General features: G+C 40.3%; 2 protein-coding genes across 2 annotated transcripts; one reads left to right on the forward strand and one right to left on the reverse strand.

The window, feature by feature from the left end:
- Positions 1-471: 471 nt before the first annotated feature.
- Positions 472-3,311, forward strand: rag2 (recombination activating gene 2). Its single transcript, XM_015028453.1, has 2 exons — positions 472-697; positions 1,366-3,311. Exon 2 carries the CDS (start codon positions 1,380-1,382, stop codon positions 2,979-2,981), a length of 1,602 nt encoding a protein of 533 aa, XP_014883939.1. The 5' UTR covers positions 472-697; positions 1,366-1,379; the 3' UTR covers positions 2,982-3,311.
- A 981-nt stretch (positions 3,312-4,292) lies between these two features.
- rag1 (recombination activating 1) lies at positions 4,293-11,284 on the reverse strand. Its single transcript, XM_015028454.1, has 4 exons — positions 11,133-11,284; positions 9,707-10,063; positions 8,471-9,597; positions 4,293-7,673 (listed from the first exon to the last, which is right to left on the reverse strand). Exons 2-4 carry the CDS (start codon positions 10,039-10,041, stop codon positions 5,926-5,928), a joined length of 3,210 nt encoding a protein of 1,069 aa, XP_014883940.1. The 5' UTR covers positions 10,042-10,063; positions 11,133-11,284; the 3' UTR covers positions 4,293-5,925.
- Positions 11,285-20,715: the final 9,431 nt, after the last annotated feature.

The raw sequence follows: 20,715 nt of genomic DNA on the forward strand, positions 1-20,715 counted from the left end.
TTTCAAACTTCCCATTTCCTATCTTGGATTTTCTTATTTAAATAAATAAATTTAAATAAGAATATATATATATATATATTTTTTTTTTAGTTGTTACACTTTCTTTCAGGCAACACTATGAAGTACATCTTGTTATTTTTAGTACTGGGCTGGATCCCTTTTGTCTTCAGAACTACTTTAATTCTCTGCTACATTTCTGCATGCTCCTGGTCTTCAGCTGCTGTTGTCCACCTGCCTCAAAGTTTTATGTGTTGTGCATTCATATGTATTCCTGATTTCTTCTAATAACGGCTGATTTGAGCTGTTATTGATTGTGGAGGCTACCCTTTCTCCTCTGATTCATAAAAAATACGGTTTCGACACAAACACATAAAATATTTTTCTTTACATTTGCTGAAAATGGTTTTAAATATCTGGTCGTTCTCTTTATAATATAGATGACATACAGTTAAAGTACGGAGAACTGACAAACTGGAAGCACTCGTTGGGCACACCTGCCAGCGTGCAGCAGACACAGACTGTTAACCTCAAGATCTGGAAGTGTTTGAAAGTCAACGAAGCTTCACAATCTCTACCACTTTTTGCCTTCATCAAAGATCGGCAACAAGACCTCTTACGCTTCTTCTTGGGGGAAAAAAAAAGATTTATAGTACATTAATTTTGATCTTGCCCACTAGATCTCACTTCTGCTTGTAAGGTAAGCAAATAAAAATTTAACTTATCATTAGGATAAGTAGAGGACTCAATTCTTGTACGTTCCCTTCTCATGGTACTGTTTAAGCTAGAACAGAGCATTTACTTATTGTAATCTTATTCATTGCCACTGACTAATCTCCTGAAAAGATTAACGTTTGGCTGTGAAGCGCTAACTGAAAGCTATATAGTTTAAATGTGTGGGCATATAAAAAAAGGCAAACTCATAAAATAGAGCTGTTTATCTACTTAGTTGTCTAAAATAAATAATAAAACCGGCATTGCTTTGAAAAATTGCACGATGCATTCCAGCTCTACAGACTTTGCTTTGTTCAGAAGTAAATGTACAATTGTAGTATTAGACGTGTTGCAATGTAGTTTTTATTTAGTTACTATGTCTGCTATGAAGTATTTGAATATCACAAATATTTTGGCATTTGTACCTCAAGCAAATACCTTTATTTTTCATTGATCAAAGTGAAAGTCAGTCTGTATGAAAATGTATAGTACTTGTAGGAATCATTGTTAGTATTAGAGTTACAGTAACTGTAGTTGTTCACATGAAAAAAAAAAAAAACAGGAAGTCGAAATTTAAAAGTCCTCATTGAAAACAAACAACAGCTGACTGACTGACACATCATGTTTGTGTGTTCAATTGCTGTTTTGATGCAGGCACCTGGCGGATCATGACCCTGCAAGCATTATCTCCAGTGAACTGTACAGGCCTCCTGCAGCCTGGCTGCTCCCTGCTACAGCTGGATGGGGAAATCCTGCTGTTCGGCCAGAAAGGCTGGCCAAAGCGTTCATGTCCGACAGGAGTCTTTGGTGTCAGGATCAAACATAGTGAGATGAAGCTGAGGGCCATATCCTTCTCTAACGACTCGTGTTATCTCCCTCCGCTGCGCTGTCCAGCCGTCTGCCGCCTCGACCCCTACGACGGACTCCCAGAGAGTTATCTCATCCATGGAGGCCGCACCCCTAACAATGAGATCTCATCGAGCTTGTACCTGCTTACTATGGATAGTCGCGGTTGCAATCGCAAACTAACGCTCAAGTGCAAAGAGAAAGAGCTGGTGGGGGAAGTGCCAGGGGCCCGATATGGCCATGCAATGAGCATCGTGCAAAGCCGAGGGAAGACAGCCTGTGTGATGTTTGGGGGCAGGTCCTACATGCCTGCAGGAGAGCGGACCACAGAAAGATGGAACAGTGTTGTTGACTGTCCTCCTCAGGTTTTCCTCTTTGATCTTGAGTTTGGGTGCTCCTCGGCTCACACTTTGCCTGAGCTCAGTGACGGACAGTCCTTTCACGTAGCTATTGCCAGAGAGGACAGCGTGTACTTTATAGGCGGCCATTCTATCACCTCTGACTCACGTCCTCCTCGTCTGTTCCGCCTTCGTGTGGAACTCCTGCAGGGAAGCCCTTTGCTTTCCTGCGAGACCCTAGACTTTGGCTTGTCCATCTCTAGTGCCCTCGTTACACGCACGGGTCCTGGTCATAAATATATTGTGTTAGGCGGATACCAGTCTGACTCCCAAAAGAGAATGGAGTGCAACACGGTCATTCTGGATGAGAAGGGCATCCACATTGAGCACCTAGAACCTCCCAAGTGGACTCAAGATATCATCCATAGTCGCACGTGGTTTGGAGGCAGTGCTGGAGACGGCTGCATCCTGTTGGCTGTTCCCACCGAAGGGAGACCATCCCAGCCTGACGTGCATTACTTCTATCATGTCAGCTTCCAACAAGAGAAGGAATCCAATGAGGAAGAAGGGACCCAGGCATGCAGCCAAGAGTCAACAGATTACGACAACTCCACTCCGCTTGAGGACTCTGAGGAGCTCTACTTTGGTCGTGAGCCACACGAGCTGGAAAACAGTAGCGATGACGAGGGAGACATTTACAACGAGGAGGATGAGGAGGATGAATCACAAACTGGTTACTGGATCAAATGCTGCCTTGGCTGTCAGGTGGACCCCAACACATGGGAGCCATTATACTCCACAGAGCTCCACCGCCCAGCCATGATTTTCTGCTCGAAAGGGGAGGAGGGACACTGGGTCCATGCTCAGTGCATGGAGCTGTCTGAGACCCTGTTAGTCAAACTATCTCAGGGAAGCAAAAAGTACTTCTGTTTAGATCACGGAGGCCTGCCTTACCAGGAGATGACCCCACCAAGACAGATCATTCCAGTGAAGCGCACCCCAATGAAAGTGAAGGAGAGAAATGGGCCCCTGATGTTAAAAATGTCCCCAGCCAAAAAAAGCTTTTTCAAGAGACTTTTTGATTGAGTTCCATTTCCTTTATGATAGTTGTGGAAATGCCAATCTTTGTTAAACGCGCTATCTGGAATAGAAATTAATTGTACAAGATGCGTACTTTCATGAGAACTCCCTGAATACATTGAGAAATACAAGATGTTCTGTTTCAATTTTAACATTTTATTGCAAATTTTTAATTGAAATGAATTACCACAGATTTTACTTTCCAATGTTTTTCAAGCCCCTTTAAATTACATTAACCATAAATTCCTGTTGAAAGCTGTAATCTCTCAATAAAATGTAACAAAAAAAATGTGTGATGAAAATAAAAATGTAATAAAGATGCATTTTGTGACTTTGAATTGTGTACTTTGACTTGTACTTCAATATTACTGTGTGGTGTAAAAATTTCTCAGCCTCCCATTGATGCTGGCAAGTAAATAATTGATTCTTAAACTCTGGTGAAAGGGGATATAAATTTATCTTTTATTCAATAAGAATGGTTTCATACAACAACAACAAAAAAATATTGCTTCAGTTTTTAGTGAATTTTGGAGAGGTTTTTATTTTCTTCACTATCCGCTTGGCAAGATAAACATGTTTGTCATGGTTCTAGATGTATTATTATTTCTTTGTCAATATGTACAGGAAAGTTTTTTTGAGTTTTTTTTTTTTTTTTTTTTTTTTGCCAGTTCCTGCCTAATGAAAATCGAATCATTTCTGCAGGCCTTTGTACTTGTCTTTAGCATTATGAAGAGTGAAATATCTGTATTTCTCATATCCTGATGTATTTTTGGAATGCCATTTATTGCATGTTGATGTCTAAATACAAGTAACTTTAACTTTAAATGAGCATTAAACATACTTTTCACAAAGCCCACATGTCTTGATTAAAAGGTGTCTGATGGCGTGATGTAATGTTCTTATCTTAAATGTGATGATTTCATTGACTCTGTATGGAAAAACAACAATATTAACCAAAATAAAGTCTTGAAAAAAAATCTGAGGAGTGTAATTAATGTATTTAATGTGTTTAAATACATGAGTAAAGTTATTCAAATGCATGAGCTTTTCAATGATATCCTAACTTCAACTAGTAAGATATTTGACAGAAATTAAAAGTTAAAAATCCCATTTAAAAAATACACCATATCTACATTTTTTTTAATATTTGATATTATAGAACTGTATTTTATAATATCAATTAATATCTGTGTATTTCATAATTGTGTTGTCATTTATTTGTCAACGCTGGATTCTTTAAATTCTACTCTAGAGTAAAACAAGTGCTTCTCTAGTTATTGAAGAAAATTCAGTGAAATGAAATAATTAGTAATGAGGTCAAGTATTGTCTTTATTTATTTATTTATTTATCTTGAAAACAACAATATCCATTGTGCACAAAAATACCTTTTCAGTAAGACATTGTTTATGAGGCTGGGTGACAGCACAGGAAAATCTGAACAAAACAGCACAGCTGTAGTGTAATATTTTGATTCTCTTCGAAGATCACCAGAGAAACCTGTCCATAGTTCACCTGAGTGTATGTTTAGTGTAGGACTGAAAGCGTAAAATGAGGAAAAACACAACAAAACAGAACAAGTGATATTTGGTGAATCATCCATCATCCATTACTTTGGAAATGCAATTCATTATTGCAAAAAAAGCAAAAGAAAAAAACATACATGCAGCATTTTTCAATGTAATGCTCTCTAAAAAATGATGTTATTGTAGAGCTCTGACAACTTTCCGAAGAAATGTGAATATTTCATGGCATTTGTACGGTTAAACATATGGCAGTAAAACAAAATCAAACATTCAATCAAGAAAGAAAGAGAAAATTGCCTGTCACAATTCAAAATACCGTGGGCAGAAAAAGACAATATAATCAATCAATCAAACAAATAAAGTTGCCAACAAATTAGACTTTCTGGTCCTGCCCATCTCTCTTCTCTGTCAACAGTGACAGTGAAGAAATGCTGAAGGAGAAAAAGAACCAGGTCATAAACAAAAGTGAAGAAAAATCCCTGCCTGCTGGAGAGTCCATGGGGTATTAGGCTCTCTAATGGACCACACTATATTCTTATGATATCAACAAAAAGGTCAGTATATGCTTCATTTTATGAGAAGAATTCGAATAACTATCATCTATCCTCTGCTGTGCAAGGCCTAAAAGAGATAAAAAATTGCTTCAAAGTGACCCAGCATCTATTTTGGCCCCTGGGGACCATGGGATAAAGCACTAAAGTCATCTTTTTCAGAGGGCACTCATGAAACAAAGAACATTTAGGGCCCTGTGATTGCATTTTCCTTTGGCTAAAATGATATATTAATACAGTAGCCACAAATGTGGTCTTTTTTAACACAATTTTAGTCCATGACTTACAGCTCTTTCATCTGCTTCCATAAATATCCCCCTGTATAAATTCATAAACGTGTCATATCCTTGCAATACAATAAAATGTGCCATATTTCACAGATAGCAAAGATTTTTTTTAAAAAGTGGGACGAAAAGCAAAGAAAAGAAACTTGTGTGTTATGTTTACAGTGAGTTCCTCGGTTATTTCTGAAATGCAGGAACAGGCAGTAAACCAAACATAGCAGTTCAAATATGTCTATGTTTAAAACATAAAAAACAAATATTCATGAAAAACTGTATTATTTTGCATAGAATTCAAAAGTACTGATGATTTTAAGTGCAAAATGTTGTTTCCTCAAGAAAATGTCTTTTGTTTCATCTAACAAAAGATATCAACGACACTAACAATCACAATCAAAAACAATCCAATCTACAAAATATAATCAAATGCCAAAATATGTACAAAGTATTCTTAAAGGACATATAAATCTACTCCATTTCTGTTGTGCTTGAAATATCAATAAGTATTTAAAGTGAGAAAACATAAACGTTGAGGTAATTGGCAGATTACGGACTCTTAAAATAAATCAATCATGGAGATAGAACTAACAGAAATCAAAACCCGGTTATTTCTGGAGTCAAATCTTCATCATCCTGGACCTCTTCTGGATCTATTGTTGCCTGGAAAGCTTTAGCAGAGTCTTTGTGAGCCTCCATAAACTTCTGCAAGTACTTCGAGGTGTACAGCCAGTGGTGTTTCAGCACGTCTTCCAGCTCAAAGGCCTTGGACTGACGCGCATTCATCTTCCTGAAACGCCTGAACAGTTTGTTTGCCGACTCGTTGCCCTCGCTGGCCCAGGCTCCAATAGATCCATCTCTCTCTATGATTTCAGGCACATGGGCCAGGGTCTTGTGCAGGTAATTGGTTATTTTTCCGTTGTACCTGTACTTGAAGGTAGCGGAGAGCAGGTCGGCAAAGCGCTGGGAGTTAAAACTGTAGCGGCACAGCTGGTCGGGGCACTCCTTGGCTGGACAGGTGGCACGCCACACAGGTTTCATCTGGAGGTAGAGCCTCATGAGTTCCCTCAGGACCTCTCTCCTCTCCTCTGAGGGCACCAGTTCGCAAACCACCTCGGTAGCCTCCATGGTCATTAACCTTCGGGCATAGTTCCCATTCATCCTCATCACTGGCTTAAGCTTCATCTTCTTCCTCAGCTGTTTATCCAAGGCCGCCCTCCAGCTGCGCCGTTCCTCTCTGCTGGGGTTGGGGTTTTTGTACACTTCTCCAATTTCATCCTGGAAGATTTTGTAGAATTCAGTGGCATTGCCTATGTCGCAGTGCAGTGCATCTAGCGTGGGCTGGGTCTCCAGAAAGGGCTTTGCCGAGACTCCCTTGACTCTGTCTCGTAGCTCATCTACGGACTCAGAAAAGGGGTTGGTTCTCCATATTTCATAACGTTCCAGATTCTCATCATGGCTGCGGGTGATGGAGTGTAACACCATGTTTTGAGCAGCCTCTGCTCGACTGGAGTCACACAAAGTACAGATATACGTAGATCCCGAAGCTTCCAGGCCCTCCATTTCACGCACCATCTTTTCGTCATACCCTGTGCCCCTGAAGTGGAAACGAAAGGAGCGTGGCATGCCGCCCATAGATAGAATGAGCCTGCTCTCTTTCATCGCATTTCGCTCTGCAACTATGGGCCCCAAAACAGCAGTGAGAGTCTCGTGGTCTGACTCATCCACAAACATAAGGCAAAGGGGCTTACAGGATAGTTCAGAATTGGGCTTTGGCTCTGTAAAAATTGTGACCTCCTCCTGTTCATCTTCAGCCTGGATAGAGACAGACATAACAGTGAAAGAGAAGCGGACTGCCTTCTCAGGAACAGCTGGTCCTCCACCATGCTTTTCGCTAACATCACCCATGCCATCGCAGCACTCCTTGATCATGACCCTAAAGCCCAAGGTGCAAGCACTATCTTCCATTCCAGTGTCTCTCAGACCCTCCATGATGTCCTCCTCTAGGTCCTTCAGTGCTGCAACAAGCGCCACATCGTAGCGAAAGCGCCGGGTGATGGTGTCGGCTGGGGAGTCATCTAACGAAGATGTCCATCCTGACAGCCCATTTATGATGCCGACATTATAAGATTCGGACACATTTTTGAGAGCTGGCTGCCATTCAAACTGGTGAAAGCCAGGAAGGAGTTCCTTTTCTGCAGCTCTGAGGGTGTGCAAGGGCTGAAAGATCTGGCGGCCACTTGTAGCTTTGACTGTACGATACATCTTATGATACTGGCTGCAGCTCAGGAATGTGTTGACCCGAATGGCCAGGCACACGGCAGGACTCAATCCAAAGCCTCTGCCTGTGGAGAGAGAAACAATGCAAGGAGAATAAGTTTGTGAGAAAGACAAAAGTAGCTAAAAATATATGAGAAAATAACAGGATTGTAGACGCACAAGTCTAACATCTTATGATTTGAAAAATAAAATGCAGTCTGCCATTCGTTCAGTTATTTTCCTACGTTTGAAGTAATTTCCACGGTGATGCAGAAAGAATTGCAAATGTCCCACCTAAATGTGAACATATCATCATCAAAAGCCCACAAACACATTATTACAAGATCCAATACTTCCTATTTTCCAGATGTTAGAAAGGGACAGAGTAAAACTGGCAAAAGTGAAGCTGGCAAAAGTGATGTATTGGCTGAAGATGAAAACAGACACCAGCTGCCTTCAATTCCCCAGAGAGGAGGATGGTGCTGTCTGTGTAATTTGCAGATACAAGCGCTGCTGATGTTGTTTTGATTCTAACAACCCCTTCACAAGACTTGTTACTGTGCATTAAAGGGAGTGTGAGACTGATGGACTGACAGACAAGATGAGTGGAACCAGAGGGGGCATGGGGGATGGCTGTGTCTGTAACAGAGGTGGACAACAATGCAATGATTTTCTGATCAATTGCCAGAAAACAATTTCTCTCCCTGCAGTATTGAACTTTTCCACTCATTGTTATTTATGAGATTCATGTATTCCTCAGAGGAAGGGGGGGTGGGGTATTAATGAGCAAACACTATCATAGTTAACAGTTGGCTTTTTGTCTGCTTTTCATTACCATTCATTGCTGCACTGACTGAGTGAAAGGCTTAAAATAACTTTTTACCTTGCATCATGGCCTCCAGCTCATCTGCCTGCCGGTGTTCATTCCCAGATCTCAGCGCGAGCAGAAACAGTGTCAAGCACACAGACTTCAGATCGCCGCCTTCCTCTTTGTCTGCAAACACCTTCACCTGGTTCTTCAGATCCTTCAGTCGGTGCTTCTGGGCACGACGGGTTAAGGAGAGCAAGTGCTGGCGGGGTCGTCCTCCCTTATTGGTTAGGAGGTAGCTTTGAAAATGAGATGAGTGTTTGTTTGTGCCCGGCTCAAACTCATGGTTCAGACAGTGGGCCTTGAACAAGCCTAGCTGCACGTGCTCACCACAACCTTCACAGGGACACAGCAGAGGCAGAGAGTAGAGAGTTGATAAGAAGGTTTTGGCAGGAGGGGTGAGATCATCGGGGGCACAAGAAAGGTTGCATGAAGGGCAGTGGGGTCCCAGAACGTGGGTAAATTTTATAATGCAGCTGCGGCAGAAGAGATGCCCGCAGGGGGACTGAACTGGATCACAGAGCAGGTGGTCACACACCAGGCAGGTGAAAGAAATGATAAAATCCGCGGGGAGCTTCTCTGCAATCAGTTTGGTGTTCAGGTGGTCATTTTGGCAGTGTGTGATATTCTTTACCCACTGTTCTCTCTGGATACCATTTTTTTTCCAGGCCCTCACCACAGGGCTGTGGCGGTCTCCAAAGGGTCTAAGGGCTCTCTTCTCACCGACAGCAATGGTGTCACCGTGGTCCCACTTGGCTCTTTTGGCCAACCTCTGGACTTTAGGAACAACCTTCCTCCTCTTTCTTCCAGTCCTTTGAAATGATGACTTTTTGGGGGAGCACAGGTAGCAGTGGGAGGCGTGGGGCTTCCACTCTGGGACTTTTGTTCTAGTGAAGCTGCAGACTCCTCCTCCTCGTATGGCGGCAAGCCAGCAGCGATGGCAGAAGGAAAGAGGGTGGATGGATTCTGCGTCCTCCGTCACATCGACCTTGAATACTTTCAGAAGGATGTCTGGCCAGCTCGTAAACTTGCAACCCATTTTGCGGAGCACACACTTGCTTGCGTCGTCCAGATCACCATGGACATCATGCACGGGTCCTTTGACCTTCCTCAGGACCATTCCACAGATGCGGCACAGGCACCTACATGGAAAAAAAAAGAAGAAAAAAAGACAGTGTCATCATCTCTGAAAGAATTTCAGAGAGCAATATTATGTGATCATAGAATTTTTTTTTTTTCATAGCTGATCACCTGAGATGGTTCATGTGGGTGTCCATTTCCTGCAGTTTCATATCGACTCTCTTGCCAGCGCCCTCCACATTTTCTTTGCTTTTTCCCCCAAGGCACAATTTCATAACACTCGCCAGTCCCCCTCCATGATCTGCTTCTATATTTGGAGCAGTAGGAGGTGAGATCCCTAATGAAGTTCCTATCTCGGTCTGTGTCTCACTCGGCAGAGGTGCCTTCTCCATAGATTTCACCCTAAACAGCTTAAACTTCCACTGAGAATACTTAGAGTGGGGATGCTGGAGCTCAGCAGGCATGAAGGATCTGGGACCGTCTGTCTCTGGGCTCTCTGCTGCCATGATGAGAATTAGATGTTGGACCCTGGAGAGAAGGAGGGAGGAGGGAGAAAAGGGGAGATTCATATGATGTACTGCAAAAGTATTAAAATAATTCCAGCTGTCCATGAGATAATGGATACAGAGGAGACTGGATAGTTCAAATCCCCCATTAGGACTTAAAATTGGTGTGTTCTCAGAGCTGAGCCCTAGACACAACCTAACAGCCTCACTTGATTCTCAATGAATTTATACACTGCAAACCCTGAAATCCCACTGAGCAGCCACAGCCTCGACCTCGACTGCTGTATTATATCATAAGTGGCATTTGGATATTCTGTAAAATACATGAGCACAGCATCGGAGGATCAATACAACACCAAAATGTTCATATCTCTCCACTCTTCAAACCCATCTTTCCCAGAGGGGCTGGGTCTTTTTTTTTTTTTTTTTTTTTTTTTTTTTTTTTTTTTCTCTTTGACACAGCAAGTTTTCTAAATAGACAGCCTTATTTCTGCAAAGCTGTCAGTCATCTCTGTTTGTCATTTTCTTGGCTGTGAGGAGAATTGGAGCTCTGGGAGACTTCAACTGACATTTTAAATGCTGCTGGAAAAAAAAAATCAGGGCAAACCTATCGCATAATACCTAGATATTGACCAAGTAGAAGCAGAAAAGAAAACAAGAAAGCATCACATTGAATAAACATCAAGAGAAGACGTATTCAAAGCATAGCTTTAAACTGTATAGAAATTGTATTTCATCCCCACCAAGTAGTTTTATGATACTATACAGGTAAGATCTATGGCATTGCGGCTCTAATAGACCTTATGTTGTCTCCTTCCATATAAAATCCATGTTCTATTACTAGTTCTGACAAAAAAGGCAGTCAAACAATCTTAGAAACTACCAGAGTCTTACCATTTCACTCTGATAGCAGACACTCTGTAGAATCCTCTGTCTATCCATCTTTTAGTGCTTGCTGTGTGTTTTCTCCCTTGGAGGCTTAAATATGTCAGACTACTCCATTTCCTAGATCTATGTCTGCTTCACGGGCTGAACCCTCATCTAAGACAAACAGCTGAGCCTGTATGCATGTGTATCAGCTGGGCTCTTACCTTGTTTTTCAGTCTCAGCTGGCATCGGCTCCCCTGGGGGCTCTTTCTGCATGGGAGCACAAGGAAAGCCCTGGAGCCAGGCCCCTTTTCAAGGTGCGCACAATACACTGTATTTGTGTTGGAGAGTCTGTCACAGTTTGGAGCTGTGGTTTCACACAGTGGGATTGCTCCATACCATGCTGTATTTATACCCGTCCTGTGATGGAATCCCAACAGTCAACCCTTGCCACCTGATACAAGCAGCTGACAAAAAAAAAGAAAAAAAGAAAACAAGGTCGACCCCAAAGAGCAGTTGGAACTGCTGCATGCAGAATCCAACGGCATACCCCAAACAAACTGCTTTTTACCACAACACACTGATCCTGTGTTCCTCAAATCCATCTGCAGGTTCACCTCATCCAGGTGGCTTCACTGCAACAGAGAGACTGTTAAACAAACAGACGGCGAAAAGGCAGAGAAAAACAGCAGATCGTGCAAGGACTGATCAACAAGAAAGAAAACTGTGTGCAATTTAAGAGAGAATATTTCTGTATAGTTTGTCATATCTCAACTACGTTTATCCATGTATTTCATTAAAAATGACTGTGACAGCGTCAAAGAATAAGTATATAGTGGAAAGAAAAAGTTATGTGATTTCAAATACCTTCTCACAACAAAACTGGAAAAACTTTGCTTCCATAATTATCAAAACCTTCTGTTGCTGCCAGGTTGTCAAGATATATCTCTGCCATCTTTGTACAAAACATTTCAATCGCTGTCATACTGGATGGAGAGCATCTGAGGGAAACCTGTTTGAAGCTGCAAAAATACTTTAAACTGTAGTGGAGGTTTCTGCAGGAGATCACAGATGATCTCTATATCATAAAAACTGAGATGTTATGCACAAAATTGGTAGTTTTGGCAGATTTGAATAACAGTGAAAGACACACTTTTCTGATTTTATGTGTTATTTTTTAAACCATGTAACATTTTCCCTCCTCTTCATTTGTATTGTTTTGTTTTCACCGTGTTCCATTTTTATTGAAATACGTTGAAGATTTTTGGGCTTGTTGATTGCACATTTGATAGCACTGTTGTCTTGCATCGAGAAGGCCCACTATTCAAATTGTGACCTTGGTTCTTTCTGAATGGAGTGCACATCTTCTTCTCGTGATTCTTAGGCTAATTGTCCTCTGAAAAACTCCCCTTAATTATGAGTTTGTGTATGAATGGTTGTTTATACTGTGTGATGGACTGGCAAACCGTCCAGCAGGATTTATTTGTCTCTCATCCACTGACCGCTGAGGATACAATGTTCTACTTTGTGTTTGCATTTTACATCAATTACCAATGCAGTACTTTAATATTTGTGGCTGTAATATCACAAAATGTGAAAGAGGCAAGAACACCTTTTGCAATAATTAAGCAAGAAAAACCTCAAATTACACATTAACTGACAGGTAAGACAGGAAGTTATCAAAATAAACAATTTAATAATTTCATCACAAAAATATCTTATTACAGTCATTCTACTGTTAAAAGGAAAAAAGAGGGTACAACAGTGACTCATTATGCAGAATAAAAAAATCTGATTGTTTATTTGACAGTTACTATTTTTTGCAAATTAGTTTTTCAGACTAAGCATGCAGTGAAGAAGCAAGACATTTAAGAAACCATCCGTGTATGTTCAATTTTTCATCAATGGCTCATAGTTGCATATTTTAATAATTACTTTGCATCCTGCATTTAGCTCCCAATTTGTAACAAGTTTAGATTATACAGTATCATTTGTTGTGGCATCCCAGCAGGTATGCAGAGTATTTGCCCAAGATCATTCTTGTTTCTAATTATCCAGGGGATTAATCTGATGTACTCGCCACAGGAGCCTGTTACTGTTGCTTTGGATTTGCCATCCAAGTCATTAGATACACAGTCAGTGGGCACCAAACAACAGTTGGGTCTTTCCCAGCCTTGTCAGCCTAACAGGGGAGCAGGATGAATCCTGGCAGGCCTTGCATCTTCCATTTGGTGCGTATGCCCGAATGTGACCTTCGATGGCAGAATCTGTTTTCATTTTTCTATTTCTTTCTTCCTTTTTTTTTTTGACAAGAGGATCTATTCCAGGAAGAAGTTTACAAGCACAGTCAGTGCTGTTTTCGAGGCACATCCAAATCCGTCACACTGAGCAGAGAGATCTAAGGTGTGCAAAGCATGATTCATTATCCAAGAACAAACAAATGATGGATTATAGCAAGATGCTCCAGACCTATTTATAGTTGATAGTTAGATTTATGATAGCCAAGTAGCCACATGATTTCAAGGTAAACGACACACCTAGCTCTGTGGCAGACAGAGACAAAGCTGCAGATGTCTGCCTGACAAACAAGCAGTGACCCCCAGAGACCCTTATCTCTCTGCGCCTGCTAATTGACTTGTTATTGATCAACTCAAAGGCAGTCTGATTTATGAGGAAGACGACTTGTGGAGACAACCATCTGGCATGGAGGGGAGTGTTATGAATGTGGGAAGCAAACCCCAGGGAGACCACAAGCTGCAGTTTAGGAGAACATAGACGAGTTTGAAATGTGCAACTGACGACTCACACTTGGAGTGTGTGCGTGAGTGTATGTGAGTCCTAGCATTTTTCACCTTGTATGGCACGTTTTTTCCAACATACACCATGATGTGAGGATCCACTGCTCCTCATGGCCCTAAAGCCTGGGGCCCATAAGAAGAAGTGCTGTTCGTCATACGGTTAAATTTAGGGCTAAGTTGGGAACTTGGGAATTTAAGTTTAGGTTCTGTCAACAGAATAACTGTTAGTCATGTGCTAACAATTATGCTGTTAACCTTGATCCCTCACTTTGGTTTTGTATCTAGATCTCTTTAGATTGTGACTTTTTCTGCTTTTGTTTGTTCTGTTGCTTAGGTGGCTAAGCTTTTTGTTTCAAGGTCCTTTCTGTTATTCTTGATCTGTTCTTTGATTGGTTGCTTTAGATTATCATTATCTTTGTATTTGAATTAACCCTTGTGTGAATTTAATACTTTCCCAACTAACTGAGATGGAGAAGGATACAGAGAGTTCAGTTTCTGTTTTTGTCAGCCTGTGCCAGTGTGTAGGTTATTATGATAACGATAAAGATCAAATAAATATAAAGTAGTCCCACTAATCCATCCTTGAGAAACTTTGTAGTTGTTAGAGTCAGATATGTGTGTGTGTGTGCGTGTGTGTAAAACAAAGAGACAGAACAAATAGGACATGGGAGTGAGAGGGTGGTGAAAGACAAAGGAGAGGGATATGGTAGTGATCGTTTGTAAAGGAGTTCCACAGGATAACAGGCTTAGTTCAGAACAGAGAGCACAAGGGGGCTTAGGCTGATTGCAGGCTGTGACAAGGAAAGAGGGGAAAGAGATCAAGCCCTCCAGGCAGAACTGCGCAAGTCACAGATCCAAAAACGGTTCTCAGACAGCTCCTGTCGCTCCAGCAGCTTATGAAAATGTGTCAATAGCAGAAGCAGACAATGAACGAATTCCTTAGTTGTGCTGGTATCTCCTTTAGAATAAATAAAAATGTCAGCAATGTCTGGGTTTGAATAGGCCGACCAAAATTGCACAATGATATTTCAAAATGTCACAACGGATGTGGGAATTGCACTGATTACATCCAGGGTAAAGGGGGCATTTCACATTTGTATTTCCACTGCGTGCCAGGGCAATACATTGTGCATTTGCTATGCAATTTTTTTTTTTTTTAACTGCAGCTTCAAAGCATGTCCAGCTGCTTCTTTGGCTTCTCCCAGACAGTACTCTGTTAGTTGCCTCTCAATGTCCACATCCTCTATCCCTCATTCAGAGACATGATTTGGTAGATTAATGCCCATGGAGGTGGATTTCAACACGGACCTGTTCATCAAAGCTTCCTGCCAAAACAACCCCTCCACGATCCACCCCCAACTTTTCAAAGCCACAATTTCTCATCTCCCCATCTCTCCCTCACCCTGTCTCTCTTTTTTTTTAATTTGTCTCACATCTTTTCTTCTTCCAGTTTTTTAATAAACGTGGTTTTGATTTCATCAATGAGGTGTTTAATTAAAATTCCCTCCTTCTGCACTGAAGGGTTTTTGTGAGTAACCCTGAATGAAGTAGCTGTAATTGTTGTTGAGATAGATGGGGGTAGGGTGGGAGGGGGATAGCACTGCTTGTGCAAATAATTTCCAGCACAAGCTACTTTTTTTCCTTTCTGCTTAATATCTTTCATGGCCAGCAACCCATATATTCATTCTATTGGATATCCTATTGCAGGGATAGTAATAGTTCATTATCTGTCCTGCATTAAAAAAATTCCCCCCAGGGCTGTGCAGTTATTTTGGTTTTGGGCCAGTTCTCTTCATCTCTGGTGAGTTACATAATCTGAAGAACCACTTACACAGCATCCACTTTGAGCATCTTCTGCTCAAATAGAAAAAAAAAATAATATTCTTTTTAACATTTACTGGATAGCTTTCAGATGTCATTGACATGCAGAGACTGCAGGAAGAACACTCTCACTGGCTGCTTTATTGGGTATATGCATTCAGATGTGTAAAACAAACAGTGACTCAGCCCTAGACAGTGGAGAAAACTTGTTAAAGTTCAAACAAGACATCAGAATAGGGAAGAAATTAGATTGACACTTTGAACATGGCCTGGTTGTTGCTGCAAGAGTGGTTTGCTAAGAATATTTCATAAACGTATCTGTTGGGATTTTCAAGCACAGCCATGGCTCAGATTTACATAGAACTGTCTGGAAATGAGAAAATATGAGGCATAAAAGCACTTCTAAAGGTAAAAGCTGGTTCAACCTGGTACTTTGAAGGTGTATCTAAAAAAAAGTTGCCAGCGATTGTACATTGCACAATAGCTTAACACTCCTGCGCTCTAAAAAGTTAGATCGACATCTGAGCAGACAATCCAGATGGGTGCTGATCCACTCACAATAAACTGTAGAAATTAAAGCCCGAGCCTGATTCGGGAGCACTAGAGAAGAATCGGAGAATCAGGACCAGTGTATTTCATCAAAATAACAATGCTCTTTAATTCTGTGTTAATTAAATGTAGATTGTACTGATTGTAGAGCAGTCATGTTGATACCAGGGGTCCTCTGGTGACATGAAGATCGACTGTCTGAGAATGTCTCGTGTATAATCATGCATTAGTTCTATTTTCCACAAACTGTCTGGGACTGGTTTACACAGAAGGTCTGTCAGCTGAAGGATTCCAGCTTGCAAACAACTACTTAAGATTTCAAACTCTCACAATCCCTAAAGAGAGAATTTCCTGGCAAATTGTTTAAACCATCATAAGTGGCTTGCATTCGCAAACTTTTTAAACAGATCATGTAATGGTTTCTAGGCTTTACTTCATTTCTATAATGTGCTTTGGAGCACTGTCCCTGCCTGTACCTCAGTCACAGAGTCCTTTCTTTTTACAGTTAATGACATCATCATGTAACACTTGCATAGCATTGGTGCATGGGTCTGCAGTGCATAGGGTTAACATTGAAAGAGCCACTTCAGCACCTCTGAAGTGGCTCTTTGTGATCTCACTGAAATCATATGGCGCCCACTAGATTATTATTTTTGCAATAGTAATTATAAAGGCTAGTTTCATCAGTTTGTGTGTTCGGTTTTAATGCAATATGTGCACTAAAATCCACAATAGTAATCTTCTATAAAATAGGGTACGACGTTATGCTCACTTTGCTTCAGGTTTGTATTTACATCAAAATATAATCTTCTTTTTTGTAGTTTGTATAGATGTGTTGTCTTATTAGTTTAATAAAGGGTCATCTAAGTTGTGCCTGCTCTACATAAGTAAGTACAATTCAATTGTGAAGGAGCCCAGGTCACAAAGCTATTTGGTTACATTGTAAGCTACCATTTTGGATCAATTAGATATTTTCTTAAGATTTTATTTTTTTTTTTTTTATGAAACCAGTGAGCTTTATTCTGTGACACTAAAATCTGATTACCAATGTGAAAATGTAGTCTTTTCAAAATCTAGGAATGTAATTATTTTTATTGAAGTGTGTTGAAGCAGATTCAACCCTACAAGCAGCAAGACTTGTAGTCCTACTTTGTTTCACAGTAGCCCTGTGAAACTGCATTTTAGCATGTAGTGTGTGAATTACATCACAATGACAAAGTGTTGATTGGTTGAGCCAAACTCAAGGGGAATGTGTTTGTACACTACTCCAGAACACAGAGATGCCTCAGAAATAACCCAGCTAACGTGTATTCCCTGTAGTTGGACGAGAGATTGACTAGCATTAAATATATAAAGATCACAATAAACAGACTCTCCACCTGCTCTGTGACAGCTTTGGGACAAGGTAAGTTTGAGGGTATTGATACAGTTTTGCATTCACTGCCCTGCCTGTACAAGCAAGTGTAACAGACTGTGCATAAGCAAATAAAATTTTAACTGAATGGGGAATAAGGGAAAGAGGCCAGGGGAAAGCGAGATGGCTGTCTCATAACAATGTTGATAAAAATCCTATTCCTCTGTTCATCCCCCTCTACCTTTACCAGCTTTGACTTTTGGTTCCTGAGGGAAGTGCATCATTCTAATTCATCCCTCATCTTTTGGTGGAAGACAGCAACCGGTAGTGTTTGTTTAGTCAGACGGAGTAACGTGTGGAATTTCCTTTGAGGTGAGGAGTAGGCTCTGCTCTATACAGTTGACAGCAGTAAGTGAGTGAATGATGCTGCCTCTCTTGCTCATTTGTTTACTATTTTTCTATAGGATTACCATGAAATCCAGCATAGAAACAGACACTGATTGTCTAGAATCTCATGAGCTCCTGTCAGGATTGATTTGCAGAACACATATGTAAAAAAAAAAAAAAAACAAGAAGTATAGAAGTAAAAGGGTCTCTCTCTCTCTCTCTCTAGGCCTCAGTTTTTACACTAATGCCAACATGCTCGAGTTCAACTGCACTGTTGCATTCAAAGCAGTGCACTAACCCAGAAAGAAGCAGTTCGATCTGGGTTACTTTTCTTATTTCGTTTTTGGTAAGACAAGGACAACTCTTGGTTGATTTAGCACAAACAAGTTGAGGTATAGGTTTGAAGCAGCATTAAAATGATCAAGCTGCAATGTTAAGGTTATCAGTAAATGTGTTTGAAAATATTAGCCAATTACCTACATTACTGTAAATGTGATATTAATATGATTGCATAAAAAATATGGATTCTTTATGGAAGCTTTTAGATTGGAGTTTTGTGATTTTCCAATACGGCTGAAAAAAAATCACCTCATACCGTTTCGAAAACTTACCAGAAAACATGAGTTGTTTCCATTAAGTGAATTTATTTTCAAACTTTTAATTTGCACAATTTTATGGGGAACGTCAACGTAGCTATTGATGTAGTAGTTTATGCAAAAGGAGGCCCAATCAGTATTGGGCCTCCTTTTGCATTACGAGAATTACGAATTAAGAGAAATAATAGCTTGAAATGTTTCACTCTGTGTGTAATCAATCTAGACAACATAGAAGTTTCACTTTCTGAAATGAGTGACAAAAAATACTGAGTGTTCTCAAAGTAGTCTGAATTTTGCTTGCAAAATATACAGAAAAAGGCCCTGACCTGGATTTGAGCCCTCTACCTTGTTGCAAGTGAACTGTGCAAACGATTGCATATAATGTTTTGTTTTTGTTTTAGTTCTGCATTAGAATAGATGAACAAAAAAATAGAAAGTCAACCAAACAACCTAAAAAGATTAACAAACAACTGATTTTGAATAATAAATTTCCTGTGTATGTCTGTATATATAACACTGTGTAAAATACCACTTATGAATATCGGCTTTCTGACTAATTTTGTGGTAAGCGTATGAATGTTGAACTTGCTACCACTAATGTGTGCTACCGACTAAGCAGGTACATGCAGATGACAATTTGAGAATAAAAACATAAGAGAGATAGAAAAAAAAAAAAAAAAGCTCTTTGGTTCCATCATTGTCTGGAATCAATCTTAGTTAAAAAGAGTTTGACTGAAGCTAATTGTAATAAAATATATTGCCATCCATCTAAATGCTACTTTCATGGAAGTGAAAAACTAAATTGTTCTCATTTACTGATTAAACAACCTCTCTTACACCAAAGTGTAACACATGTAAGTCCAGGACAATCTTAAAAATAACTGAATAAGCAACAAAAAAGTAAAGGGCTCTAAAAACTGAGTATAAAAGACAAACTGCAAATAAAGCAAGTTATCACCAGTGTATCACACTCAACCAGTTTAAAGATATGTCTCAGAATTTTTTTTTCTGTATTGTAATATCCACCAGTTTATAAACTGCATGGAAATAAAATTCAGACATTATCCACCGTCTTGATGCAAGAAAAAAAAAAAGAAAAACTATCCATCCATCAGTTTTCTATACCTTTTTAACAAGTGAAGGGTCACAAGGCGCTGATCGTATCTCCAGAGGTTAATGTGAGAGGTGTGCCACACCGTGGACAGTCTGCCAGTGTATCACAGGTCAACAAAGAGACAAGCAAGACAAACCATTCTAACACATATTCAAATTTAAGGGCCATTGAGAATGGCCCAACTATTTAGTATGGATGTTTTGGGATGGTTGAAGGAGACCAGAGTGCTCAGATAAATCTTATTCATACACAGGGAGAGCACACAAACCCCACAAAGAATGGCTCTGGATAAAATGTGAACCCAAGACCTCCTTGCTTCAAGGCAACACTGCAAGCAACAGCACCATTGTTGCATAAAACCAATAATTTTTTTGTTATAATTCAGTTTATCTGAACAAAAGAGGTGCAGCTGGACGATATCTGGCAGACCAGCATCACTATCCATTGTGTCAAACCACTGGCATGGGTGCAAGTTGTGGAAGCTTTTTTACTCCACGTGAGATGTGTAGCTAAAATAATTAAGCACGTCACTGTCTGTCTCTAAACTATGGCACAGATTCAGGAAGAATGATTTGGGGTTCTGCCTGTTGTCAACTCATTATCACAAATCTCCCTTTAGATTACTCCCTCATCTAGAATTCTTTTCCCATGATGGCTATATCAACGTCTGCATTTAATGATTTTTTTTTCTACTTCATCTTCTCCTTTCACCTTAATTTATTGCCGTTGTAAAAAGGTTTGTCACTCCCAAGTAGTGCTGAGCCCATTATCATAAACAGCCCAATAAGTAACTTCACACAACGTGTGCAAAGCAAGCACACTCAATATGCAAAGCAGAAAGGGGCCGTTAAAGAAAACTGGCGCCTGTTGATTATATTTGTAATTTAATTTCCTTGGTCACACATAGATAAGAGGAGGGAGAGGCTACAGTTGGCCAGAGATGAAAAAGACGGACGAGAATGTGGCTCTGTACAGCTTCATTGTCTGGACTGAGAGGTCTGAGGAAGGTTCCTGCCTGGAAAATATGGTCAAGCCAAGTTATTGCTCGTGTTAATATTAAAGACGCAAAGGTAACTTTGTATGCCTCTAAAAAATGCCAAATACTTATATTTCTTTTTTTTTTCTTTTTTTTTTTTTTTTGTAAAATTTTGATACTGTCTTTCGGCAGTAATTATAAGTTGTTTTCAA

This window comes from Poecilia latipinna, unplaced genomic scaffold, assembly GCF_001443285.1.
Source record: "Poecilia latipinna isolate Pla-1442-1.1 unplaced genomic scaffold, P_latipinna-1.0 Scaffold125, whole genome shotgun sequence".
NCBI classification, from domain to species: domain Eukaryota; kingdom Metazoa; phylum Chordata; class Actinopteri; order Cyprinodontiformes; family Poeciliidae; genus Poecilia; species Poecilia latipinna.